Source organism: Myxine glutinosa, chromosome 5 (genome assembly GCF_964187855.1).
Source record: "Myxine glutinosa chromosome 5, kmMyxGlut1.1, whole genome shotgun sequence".
In the NCBI taxonomy this organism is placed as follows: domain Eukaryota; kingdom Metazoa; phylum Chordata; class Myxini; order Myxiniformes; family Myxinidae; genus Myxine; species Myxine glutinosa.
Genome location: NC_136265.1, coordinates 39201203 through 39214986, shown reverse-complemented (window position 1 = coordinate 39214986; position 13784 = coordinate 39201203). Strand labels below are relative to the sequence as shown.

The 13784-nt window shown below is 52.2% G+C and overlaps 1 protein-coding gene across 1 annotated transcript in view; it reads right to left on the bottom strand.

Moving 5' to 3' along the window:
* Window positions 1-4825, bottom strand: part of LOC137427663 (N-acetylneuraminate-9-phosphate synthase-like) — a 247858-nt gene extending 243033 nt beyond the window's left edge. Inside the window, exon 1 of the mRNA XM_078777935.1 lies at window positions 4781-4825. Within this exon, the coding sequence (XP_078634061.1) occupies window positions 4781-4810 (30 nt within the window). The 5' untranslated portion in view covers window positions 4811-4825. The remainder of the gene's footprint in view (window positions 1-4780) is intronic.
* Window positions 4826-13784: the final 8959 nt, after the last annotated feature.

Below are 13784 nucleotides of genomic sequence, written 5' to 3'. Positions count from 1 at the left end.
AAAAAAAGGGGCCCATGATGCCCGAAAAAGGCTAACCCCTGCTCTGCGGGGAAAGATGGCCTCTAAAGGTGGCTTATATATATATATATATATATATATATATATATATATATATATATATATATATATATATATACATATATATATATTGTATACAGAATCGAGGCTGGTGTAAGAGCTACCACATTGAACATGAAAACATGCACAGACACATAAAACATACAATGAAGGGAGCGGCAGACAAGAGGGGGAGAGAGGGAGGCACACAAGCACAACATGGAGAACAAGGATGTCGGTAGATCTGTGGAAGGGGGAAGCCTGGGGAGGAGGGAGGGTACACGGTATAAAGCAAATGAACACTACTAGGAATTTCACGACTAGGAATTTCAGGAAAGAAGTTGGGGATTGAAAGAGGCAGATTTGGGGTGTTTTAACGGGGGTAGAAAAGATCAAGGTTTTTGATGAGGGAAGACAAGAGATGGTGGTGAACAGCTGCTTTAAAGACCTAGAGGGAGGAGTGGGATTGAAGAAAGTGTGGAGGTTTGTTCCAGAGGTGGGAGAAAAGAGGAATGAAAGAGTGAAGGTGGGCAGAGAGTCTTGATTTTGGCAGTTTCACCAGAAGAGGGTTGTTGGCAGATCTTGTGCGTCCTGCAGGAAGATTTGGGGGACAGAGCACAGACAGTGCAGGGGGAGCAAGGCCGGAGAGGAGTCGGTAGAAGACAGAAAGACCACCTACCTGCCTGCGGTGAGAGAGAGAGAGAGAGAGAGAGAAAGGCCCTCAGAATCAGCTTCATCGTGAGAGATTCCAATGATTGAACCTCCTTTAGAGGCCATTTTTCCCCGCAGAGCAGGGGTTGGCCTTTTTCGGGCACCGTGGTCCCCGTTTTTGAAGCAATGTTTTATGGTCAGATGCCCTTCCTGCTGCCAACCCTGTAAGTCGCCTCTTGCGACACACAAGGAATTACCAGCAAGCTGGTACTCAATTTGCAGACCTCGGAAGGATGACAGGCTGAGTCAACCCCCCTGGCATTAATTCAGCAATCAACTGGGATTCTAACCCAGGATCCTAGGATTCCAAGCCAGCACCCTAACCACTAAGCCAACACCAGGCTCCAGAGATTCCAATGATTCTGAGTTCTGAATGATCACACTGCTGTGTGATTTGTGTTTTCATGGCTTTTGTGGCCGCGAATTTTAGCCGGACTATAATCGAGAGCTTCGCGGGATGTTCCGCTAACTACGAAAACAAGTCAACCCCGCGAATTATAGTATGCAAACGCTTCATCAAATATATCTATCTATAATTCCAGTAATCTCTGTGTGTATGTATGTATGTATGTATGTATGTATGTATGTCTGTGACCGCTGTTTCTCGACAACCACGGGTCCGATATACTTTAAACTTGCCAGGTATATTGCTGGGGACCCGAGGATGTGCCTTTTCAAGGTTTCATATTAATCGGACAAGTAGTTACCGAGCTATGTCCAAAAAACGATTCAACCAATCAGAGAGCAGCGAGCTATCACGTGTGCCGAACGTGCCGAACAGACTCTGCCTCGGACGGCACATTTGAGAGCGTATTCATTTATTTCACGTTGGCAAACTATGTTGCCGCTATGTTGGCGTTAAACGATGTTTTAAAACTAATTAAAACTAATTTGCGATCCTTTCGCTTTCCTGCGCGTTTTGCATGCTATGGCGATTTCTTTACCAAACTCCGCAAGCCGTTCGCTTTGAACCAAACCATTTCATGTAAATAGAGGGGGGGGGATTGTCACCGTACTCGCAAGCCGTTCGCTTTGGACCAAACCATTTCATGTAAATAGAGGGGGGGGATTGTCACCGTACTCGCAAGCCGTTCGCTTTGGACCAAACCATTTCATGTAAATAGAGGGGGGGGATTGTCACCGTACTCGCAAGCCGTTCGCTTTGGACCAAACCATTTCATGTAAATAGAGGGGGGGGATATAATTTTAGATATAGATATAGTACGGGCATGCCCTAGTTATTGAAATTAGCAGACAGGCTCAATACCGCATCATCCAATAACATCCCCCACAAAAAAGTTAGGGGATTCACCCCTCCCGCAGCTACTCACAATGCTTGCAATCCTACATATACAGACTGTGTCCTCAATCTCAATCATTGTTCTCGTCCCATTGCTTTGACCTGTGTTTTTGCCTCGCTCTGCTCATCGTTCAGTCATGGCTTCCAAGTGCAAGACCAGTGCCGGAGATGCATCGAATACCACGAGGCAGAAGAAAGTGATGAGCCTCAGCAACAAATTGGAGCTGCTCGACCGGCTTTCGAGAGGAGAGAGTGTGGCCTCTGTGGGCAGGCATTATGGCATCAATGAATCTACCGTTCTCTACATACGGGAGAAGGATAAGGCGATTCATGACAGTATTTCAGGGAGCGCTGTATCGAATATGAAGCTGGTCACCCATGTCCGGGATTGTCCACATAGAAAGGGTGGAAAAGGCTCTCAGCATATGGATCGAGGACAACACACAAAATAGTATGCATTTACTGATGTCATTACGAGTCGTCGGGGGCGGAGTCCAATCTCCATTCGGGGATGCTCGGATGACGTCGTTCCCTTGCTGATCGGCAAATGTGCTGGGTGTTGGTTAGCCCTGGCGGCGTTGTGAGCGAATGAGTCCATTTAGAGTGCGATCGTTGTTTTACTGAGCCTTTGATTTCCTGGCTGGCCAAATGTAAGAAGAATATGAGGGGAAAACCACAGGGAGGCAATCACGTACAGGTGAATTTAACCTTACAGACCCTATAATTAATTAGCACAACTCCACTCCTCCGTGTGGAGACACCTATACGATCTTACCTGGACAATCAGCCTAACTTAATTTACATTGAGGTGGTTTCGCGGCATACGGAGCATTCCAAACGTACATGATTCTATCTCGACGAAGGTATTTCATCCCTACCCCAAAAACATAGCAATACATATAATATGTAGTTGTGTGTGTGTGTGTGTGTATATATATATATATATATATATAGATATATATATATATATATATATATCTATATATATATATATATAGATATATATATATATATTGTTACAGACGCGGTTTTGGATGTTAGTTTACCGAGCGGTTTGGTATGACCGCGTCTGCACAGTTTACCCGATTACACTCGAACGTTGACTAAGTCGCGCTATGCTAAATCAATGAAGGAAAGGACACAACGGCTGGGTTAGATGACACGACACCAGGGGTACAGTTCTCAAGACCTCCGGAGGAGGTTATAATATTTGTATGCGGAACGTTTAGATTACAAGGACAAGAGGTACAGCATAGGAAGGTAGGCACTTAGACACACTTATCTTAATCCCGACAGACCACAGATAAACAGGACAAGACTGACTCACACAGGGATTGATGGCAAGGAAGGGCAGGTAGTCGATGGACAGCACAAGGTGCACCTTGGCTCAGGGACAGGATAGCGCGGTCCAAAAGATGCAGGGAGGTATCGTCGCGCTGGAGGTGGCGTCTGGTTCTCTTCAAGCTGGGGGCGCATCTGACGTCACGTCCGGTAAGTGGCTGCGTATATCCAGCGGGGAGTGACACGCCCTCGGCTCGTTAGCTCCGCCCCAGATGGAATCGGTCCGCCGCTTCCATTGGGTGCGGGGGTTACCGGGCTCCGCCCTTGACGAGGAGCTGACAGGGAGCCCCTATTTGGTAACCCCGTCGAGCACATGGGCAATGGCGGCTAACCAAGCCGGAGTGAGGACGCACACTCCCCGCGCGCTGTTGTTGTAGTTGTTGTTGTTGTTGTAGTTTCATGAGGAAGATGGGAGGAGGTATGGGGAGGTCCTAAACTCACTACTGGTGCCATACAATCACATTCTGGTGCAACGAAGAGTCAGAATTAATGGAAACGAGTCCTTAACTGACATAGACTAAGAATAACTAGCAAGATGTCCTATAGTTGTCTACGTGAGATGCGGTGAACCTGGGCACGACATTTAATGGGGGAAAAAGGGGAAGGTCGGTTCTACATAGTGTTGTTTACAGACAATGGGACTAGGGAATGGGGGATTGGGGATAGTTGGGGAGTATTGGGGAAATAGGGGAATATTTACAAGCAGATATGGAGGCCAAATCCCATATCCGCAACATTGCACCCTTCTCTACCTCGGGGCGTCCCGACCCGATAAATTTTTACCTACTTTAGTGTGGCACTCAGATGTAGTTCCCTCTACTATTAACTCTACCCTGAGTGCGACAGTTTTACAGATGTTCACAAATGAGTAAATATGTCCCCCTGCGACGTTGCACCCTTCTCCTCACAGAAACACACCCACAGGATAACCGAATCGCGGAAAGAATCCTCAAACTAAACATACATCCGGTAGGGAGCATTATTTACACAAGACTACGCTGATATTTACACTACGATCCAGGACCTGTTTTTGGAGGAACACATGCAGATGTTATGCATAGAGAGAGCACGCATGCCAGCATCGATACACCAACCCACGAGTGCTCTGTGGCCCTACGGCCTTTAATAATGTGCAGAGCACCCCTTCCAAGCACCAAAAGCACCACCCCATCATGTACAGTCAGCACCATCCGGTGCACCAATAAAGTGTTTATAGTCACCGGTGGTGTCGCAGCCGGCCGATGTTCTGCCGCTGGTCTTGCCTTCATGTGGTGCACTTGGCCTTCTGGCTTCTTTCAAAAATAAAGAAAGGCGCCAACCGCATCCATTTCTTTATTGTGGCCGTCAGGGGGCCAACTAAAAGTGGTTCACCTGTATGGCATAGGTGCCACGTTGACCCATAGGTCCATCAACGGGTGGTGCTTGCCCGCAAAAGAAACGCGGTCCATGGTGGGCGGCCACAAACATTGCGGTCCATATGGTGTATCGATCCCGGCAGCAAGCAGCGAAAGTGCAGGCCCACAACTGCGGAGCCAGCACCTCTCTCTCCTCTCTCTCTGCCCCAAAGCCAGATCCTCGGAGGTGGGAGACAAAAGAAGAAGACAAGTGAGTAAGGTGGTAAGGGCGCAAAAGTGCACGCAACATTAGGTAATGCACACTAGGGGCACATGGGAACCAGGTGAGACAGGTACGTTCCTACCGTACGCCCCCCCCCCCACCAGGTAACCTACATTGCCCCTCCCTTACCCCTTACTGTATCCACAAAACACAACACTACCCATAAACATCTACTTTACAAATCAACAAACGTCCCTACTGTCTTCTCCGTTCCTCCCATAAACCAAATTCGTCTTCTCTCCCTCCTAACCAATCAAATTTGCCATTTCCAACTCTCATCAAAATTTGCCATCTCCAACTCAACATCATAATTTGCCATCACCAATTCATCATCAGTCCCTCCTAAGGAGGGAGAGATGGAATCACCCCAATGTCTCATCCACGTCGTGATGCGTCTCACCAATCCACACAGCAATTCTCATTTCCTGCACACAGAACAAAGAAAACACAGGTGTGGAGTCATCATCATCACCTCAGGTAAGTGGCTGCGTATGGTGCGACAGGTTCATCAATCCTAACTATCTCCTAAATGACTTTAACAACTTTACATTACCCGGGGTCTTTCTCCTGCCAAACCATTGGCCCTCTTACACTATGGGTTCTAAAAACCAATTCCCATTGACCAAACTGTGGTGCTTTTCAATTTGGGGTCTCACTCCCCCGATTCATCTCCCGGTGCCCTCGCACAATTTCTGGGCCGCGTCGTGTAGCTCTCCTAGCCGGTCTACCCACCTGCACACCTCCACCACTGCAGTTGCCTCTGAGCTTACCTGCTCCTCACCCTAACCTAACTACCTGGGGAAGGCCCTGTGGCGCTCTCCCCACTCGGTGCCCTCTCTGGCACTGGGCTACCCGGGTCCGTCCTCCGGATCCTCGGGCCCCACTGACACTAACGGCTCCCAGAGCCCACCTGCGGCCTCACCTGGCCGACATCCTCACAGTGGTGGAGTGCCCAACCAACTACACACACTAACAGGCTACACGCCCAGCCATTTCCACAACACTAATGCACCCATCCGCAATACCATTCTGCAACCGCACCACAAATGCCAATATCCAACCACAATTTACCTATACCCTCTACCTATTACACTTACACTACCCGCCCCGGGTATCCGTGATGGGGGTCCACTCTTCCCCCATTCACACCTTCACACCATGCACACCACTCCGTACCACTTACTCCAACTCTCTCCACACACCTGTACTTGCACACCTGTGCTCTAACTCTTGGTGCCGCCTGCCCCCTTCTCTCCCCAAGCGCATTCGCGCTGATCCACAACACTCACTACTCATACACTGCTCCACACTGCTCCACACACCTGTCCAGCTCTCACACAGCATCATCTCATCTAACTACTCCCCTCTGAAACTTGCGCTTCCCAGTCGTCCCTTTAAACTATTGCGCTCCCACGTCATTATCATCCATACTAATCTACCTGCGTCCCCACTACAGGTATCAGTCACTAACTAATCTTAACGTTACCTACTGTCATCTTCGCTAGATCCCTATCAATATCCTAACCCACCCGGGCTAGTTTTCACTGCCATACACCCCATAATCTATTGCGCATTTGCCCCACATGGGAAGGGTGGCAGGGATGCCACCCTTACCCACTGGGCCCATCGCTCATCAATCCCCTCAGTCCTCTGGCACTAATAAGCCCCCCTTATTCAGAGGTACTGGGTCCCGCCTCGGCATCTAAAGCCGAGGCAATTAACGGGGGCGCCTGCTCGCCGGTGTAAGCCCTTATCCGGTCGGCGTGGACGATCCGAGGGAGGGCTCGTGGCCCCATTTTGATCTTAATGACCACGTCACAGATTTGCGACAGGACGACTCCTGGGCCTTGCCAGGGGGAGGTGAGTTTGGGCACCTTCCCTTCCGCCTCCGGGGATTAAAGAACCAAATCTTCATCCCCGGAGCGTATTGACTCCCCTGGCTCCGGTCGTCGTACCTGCGCTTCATCTTTTCCCCCGCCAGATGGAGTTGGCGGCGGGCGAAGGCATGGACTAGCTCCATGCCTTCCTCTAGGTGACGTGCGTACCCCTCCCTCGGCGGGTTAACCACTGTGTCTGGCACGGGACCGCATAGCAAGTCGGCGGGAGCCCGTAACTCCCGCCCATACATAAGCAACGCTGGACTGCATGCGGTGGCCCCGTGCTGGCTGGTTCGGTAGGCCATGAGCAAATAAGGGAGATGTTCGTCCCAGTCATCCTGACGGGTGGCGGTGAACAGTGCCAGTTGTTGGATTAGAGTTCGGTTGAATCTTTCCACCATCCCGTCAGATTGAGGTCTTAAAGGCGTTGTTCTGGTTTTCCGAATTGACAGGAGACTGCACACATCTTTTAGCAATTTGCTCTCAAAATTTCGTCCCTGGTCGGTGTGCAACTCCTGTAGAATCCCATGCCGGCACACAAATCCTTCCACGAAGGCCTGCGCTACCACCCCTGCTTCTTGGTTGGGGAGGGCGTAGGCCTCCGGCCACTTGGTGAAGTAGTCCATCACAACGAGGATGTACTTATTACCTAGGCGGGTGCGGGGTAGTGGGCCTAGGATATCCATGGCCACCCGCTCTAGGGGGGCCCCCACCTGGTGTAATTGAAGGGGGGCCCTCATCCTCCGTGCTGGTCCCTTTTTGGCAGTACAGGCGTCGCATCTCCGACACCAGTCCTGTATGTCGCGCCCCATATTCACCCAATAAAACCTCCGGCGTACCTGCGATGTCGTCTTTGTCCTGCCCAAATGGCCGCCGGGGCGGGTACCATGCACCTGTTGCAATATATCGGTCTTAAATTTATTTGGGACTACCACCAGCCAGGAAGTTTTATCAGAGGGAACCTCCACCCACTTGCGATACAAGATGTTATCCTTCAATTCCAGGGTTTTCCACTGAGCCCAATACGCCTTGGTCTGTGCCCCGAGGGGGGTGACCTCTTCCCCCTTTGGTCTTTGCCCCAATTTGACCCAATTGAACACTGGCCCCAGGACAGGATCCTCCTGCTGGGCCGTGCTCCATGCCAAAGTTCCGAATTCCTCATCTGCTGTTAGTGGCAAAATTGGCCCTCTCACCCGGGTTGCTCGGACAACGAGGGTCGGGTCCGAATCGCCCAATTGTTCCCTCTCCTCGTGTCTCGCACAAAATTTGCAGTTTTCCCCCAGACAAGGACGCCGAGAGAGTGCGTCCGCATTACCATGGGCCTTCCCGGCCCTATGGGCCACATCAAAATCGTACTGCTGCAACTTTTCCAACCACCTTGCAATTTGGCCCTCTGGTTCCTTGAACCGAAGGAGCCATTGCAAGGAGGAATGGTCAGTTCTAACCAAAAATTTCCGCCCGTACAAGTACGGGTGGAAATGGTTCATGGCAGCCAGCATAGCCAATAACTCTTTGCGAGTGACGCAATAATTTCGCTCGGGCCTACTTAAGGCCCGACTATAGTAACCAATCACTCTCTCCACGCCCTCCTGTGTCTGAGACAAAACTGCGCCCAATCCTTCCTGGCTCGCATCCGTGTCCAGGGTAAATGTCCCATCACTAGTGGGGTAAGCTAGAAGGGGTGCGGATGTTAGACACCCCTTCAATTTTTGGAAGGCCTCGTGGCACTCCCGTGTCCAATTAAATCGCGTCCCCTTCTCCGTAAGCCGGTGGAGGGGACGGGCCAACTCCGCAAATTTCGCCACAAAGCGCCGGTAGTAGGAGCAGAGTCCCAAAAATCCCCGCACCTCTTTGATGGTACGTGGTGCGGGCCACTCCTCTACCGCTTTAATTTTGTCTGGGTCCGTTTTTACCCCCTCGCAACCGATGACGTGGCCTAAATAGGCCACCTCCTTGGTAAACAAGGTGCACTTACTCGGGTTCAGCTTCAACCCGGCCTGTCTGAGGCACCCGAACACCTGGTCCAAATTAGCTACTGCCTGGGGGAACGTTTTGGCATGTACTAGGACGTCATCCAGGTACACCAGGCATGATTGCCATGGCATGCCGCCTAGTACATGTTCCATCAATCTTTCAAAGGTGGCGGGGGCGTTACACAAACCAAACGGCATCACAGTAAACTGATACAGTCCCTTACCTGTGGAAAATGCCGTTTTCTCCTTCCCTGCCCTATCCATCTCCACCTGCCAATACCCACTCTTGAGGTCCAAAGTTGAGAACCAATTTGAGCCCGCAACGGCATCGAGGGTGTCATCAATCCTTGGCAGGGGATATGAGTCCTTGAGTGTCACGTTGTTTAGCTGGCGATAGTCCACGCAGAACCGCGTGGTCCCATCCTTCTTTTTGACCAGCACAACAGGTGACATCCAAGGACTTCCCGAGGGCTCGATCACGCCTGCGTCGAGCATTTTTTCAACCTGCTCGTCAGCTTCCGCCCTCTTGCTCCAAGGGAGCCGTCGGGCGGCCTGACGAATAGGCCGGGCCTCACCGGTGTGGATCTGATGTTTCACCAGGCCCGTACGTCCAATATCCTCGGTGGACAGGGAGAAGAGGTCCAAATGGGACCCAACCAGTTTGTGTAAGGCCTCCCTCTGGGTACCTCCCAACTCTACGCTACTACGATTTACCATCTCGCAAATGGGATCGGGCCAATTCCTACTTCTTATTGAAGGCTCCCCCCGGGGTCGGCTCGGCTGGACGTTCTCGCCCCTCACTGTCGCGACTTCCTCAACTGGGGTGCAGCCAGCTACCCTCGTGCCCCTTACTATAGTGCGTGGTTCTGTACTCATATTTATTACTCGGACGGCCACTACCGGTCCGTCCGTTTTTACAAGGGTGCGGCCCACGATTAAACCCGGTATGGACTGCGCTGCCACCGGTTCGACCAGGCCGCAGGACTCCTGCCATGTTGGGCGAGCTGCCCACCGGGCCGGCACTATCGCCTCGGCCCTTGGGGGGATGGTCACGGCCTCGGAAGCCTCCAGCTCCGCTCTCTCGGCCGTGCTCACTCCCCCTAACGGCAGCTCTTCTACTCCCACCTGCAGGATCCCCCGGCACAAGTCGATTTTACAACCGCTGGCAGTCAACAAATCCAACCCTATTAAACATGGGTCGCACACCTCCGCCACCCAAACGTCTATCTCCCTCCTTACCGACCCTAACTTGAGGGTCACAGAACCACGCCCTATGATCGGGGCCGTTACCCCGGTAGCAAGTTGCAAACTATAATTTTGCAGGCGCTGGATCTTATCCCAGCCACCTGCGCTCGAATCAAGGACCACAGGGCTGATGATCGTGGCGCTAGCTCCTGTGTCCACTACGGCGTCTACCCCCACGCCGGCAATTTTGCATCTAATTGTCAGGCTACTGGTTCCAATTTGGCCACAATAAATGACCTGTCGCGTCAATGAGGGCTCTCCTCCATCCTCTTCTGCCGAACACCGCCCTACGTGCCCGACACCTTCTAGTTTCCCGGGGTCTGGCGGGGGGGTGTCTGGGGTCGGCTAACCCGCTCCCCCCTGGGCGGAGTTGAGGACCTCAACCGCCGGGGATCATCCCGGCGCGTGGCTCGACAGTGCCGCGCCAGGTGACCCAGACGGTTGCAAGTATAGCACCTCACCTGATAAGGTGCTTGCCTCCGGAATTCCAAATTTCCCCCCCTGTAGGTCCGAATTGGATTACCCGCTCGTGGTCCACCACGGGCCACCTCCGGGGCCGCCTGCCATGGTCCAGGTCCCGCCAGGCGCTGGTCCACCAGCCTCCGGACCATGCCCGCCAGGTCAGGACTCACGTCGGGGGCGGGCCCCCTAAGGGGTCCGCCCTCCATCGGGGGTCCCACCTGGCGGACCGCCATTGCGAGACGCTCGCCCCCCCCCGGGCCAGGGGCCTCGCTGCTTCCCAACGGGCCGCAGCGTCAGCCGCCTGGCTCAGAGTCTGCGGGCGCCACATGGCGAGCTGTTGCCGGAGCTCAATATCCGGGAGGGCCTGGATAAAATGGTCCAGCGCCAGGCTTTCCCGGGAATCCGCTGCCATGCTAGCATGTGCGATCCCCACTGCGCGGCATATGTCGTGGGCAAGTTCCCCGATGGCTTCCTGGGGCTTGCGTTTTCGCAGCGCGAGCTGAGCTTTAACAAGCTCGCTCTGCTGTTCAATGCCGAATCGATTAATTAGGGCGTCGCGGAGGGCTGGCAGGGTGAGAGCACCCGCTGGTAATGCCGTCAGCACCTCCGCCGCCGCGCCGCGCAATGCGGCCACCAGGTGTACTCCACCTTCGTCCTCACCCCAACCGTTGCCCTTACACACACAGTCAAACTGCGCCAGGTACGCGCGTAGATCACTCTTGCCGTCATACGGTGCGAGTGGGACCTTGTGGGACCACCTCGTATGCGAGTCGTTGCCCGCCTGCCGGACCCCGTGCGTCGCCCCTTGCGGGGTCAGCGCGGGGCCGAACCGGCCGGACCCCACAGTACATTACCCCCAAGGGGCTCTCGTGCCTCCCCGGTCCCTCCAACAACTACCCCTGTTGGTGTCGATGCATGGGTCACACCTCCGCAACCCGCTACCCATTCCATACCACCACAACCTTGCTCACCCACACCTCGCACCTCTCGTTCCATACCCTCCGGACCAGCCATACACCTCACTCTTGGCCTCTCACGAACATCCGGGTCTATCTCGACCCCCAAGCTTATTAAATCACCTGGCGCATCATACGCACGACCATATTGGTCACCACTTACACCGGGTCCTCTTTCTCTTCGCTTCTCCTCCATCACCTGCGAATCCCTCATCCGGTTAATGAGCACATCATCACGATCCGAACACAGACTTTGGACCAATTCTTTTACCTCCTCCTTTATCTCTTTCTTATCCTCTCTCCGTCGCTTCTTAATTTCGCTCACCCCTTCTTCCACTTCTTCTAATTTCTGCTTCACCTCCTTCATCTCCTCGTGCGCCCCTTTAAGTTCTTCCTCTAACTCCACTTTATTTTTTTCTATGTGCTCCCGCACCTCCCGCTCTTTAACCTCCATCACCTCTACCACCTTGTTCATTTTCCTCGTCAAGTCCTCATGTACCGTCTGACACTCTTTTTTAATTACCCCTACGTCCTTTTTCATCTCCTTCTGTGTCGATTTTAACCCCTCTATTACCGCTGTGTTCTTCTTTACCTGTTCCCCCAACTCCTTTTGTCCCACTGTCAGTTGTTCTACTCCCAGCGTCAACTCCTCTATACCACCTTGCAATTTTACAGTCCCCTTTCTCACCTCCTTCTCCATGCGCTCCTTACAGTGCCTCACCTCCTCGCGCACTCTTTCCTCAGGCACCTGTCCGTTACACACCTTTCTCGCGCACACTCTTGCGCACACTCTCCCGTCACACCCTCTGTAACACTTACCACACTGCGCTTCCATGTGCTCCCTCGCACACGCGCTACGACCGACTCACTCTCGCCATATCTCGCCGTCTTGGTCTGCCATCGCGCGACTTTCAAAATTCGGGTTTTTATTTTTTTTGTAAAACACAATTATATTTCGCTGTTATAATTTCGAGCGCGTGAAATGCGCTCCGGATCGAATCCCACTCCTGACACCAAATGTTACAGACGCGGTTTTGGATGTTAGTTTACCGAGCGGTTTGGTATGACCGCGTCTGCACAGTTTACCCGATTACACTCGAACGTTGACTAAGTCGCGCTATGCTAAATCAATGAAGGAAAGGACACAACGGCTGGGTTAGATGACACGACACCAGGGGTACAGTTCTCAAGACCTCCGGAGGAGGTTATAATATTTGTATGCGGAACGTTTAGATTACAAGGACAAGAGGTACAGCATAGGAAGGTAGGCACTTAGACACACTTATCTTAATCCCGACAGACCACAGATAAACGGGACAAGACTGACTCACACAGGGATTGATGGCAAGGAAGGGCAGGTAGTCGATGGACAGCACAAGGTGCACCTTGGCTCAGGGACAGGATAGCGCGGTCCAAAAGATGCAGGGAGGTATCGTCGCGCTGGAGGTGGCGTCTGGTTCTCTTCAAGCTGGGGGCGCATCTGACGTCACGTCCGGTAAGTGGCTGCGTATATCCAGCGGGGAGTGACACGCCCTCGGCTCGTTAGCTCCGCCCCAGATGGAATCGGTCCGCCGCTTCCATTGGGTGCGGGGGTTACCGGGCTCCGCCCTTGACGAGGAGCTGACAGGGAGCCCCTATTTGGTAACCCCGTCGAGCACATGGGCAATGGCGGCTAACCAAGCCGGAGTGAGGACGCACACTCCCCGCGCGCTGTTGTTGTAGTTGTTGTTGTTGTTGTAGTTTCATGAGGAAGATGGGAGGAGGTATGGGGAGGTCCTAAACTCACTACTGGTGCCATACAATCACATTCTGGTGCAACGAAGAGTCAGAATTAATGGAAACGAGTCCTTAACTGACATAGACTAAGAATAACTAGCAAGATGTCCTATAGTTGTCTACGTGAGATGCGGTGAACCTGGGCACGACATTTAATGGGGGAAAAAGGGGAAGGTCGGTTCTACAGAGTGTTGTTTACAGACAATGGGACTAGGGAATGGGGGATTGGGGATAGTTGGGGAGTATTGGGGAAATAGGGGAATATTTACAAGCGGATATGGAGGCCAAATCCCATATCCGCAACAAGATATATATATATATATATATATATATATATATATATATATTGTTGCTATATATGTTGGATTTGAGACTTAGAACTTGGGACTCAAAAGACTCAGAGAAAAGGAGCAACGGATATATTTATTAGAACTCGATTACACAAGCTTGAGGACAGCAAAGGTTGCAC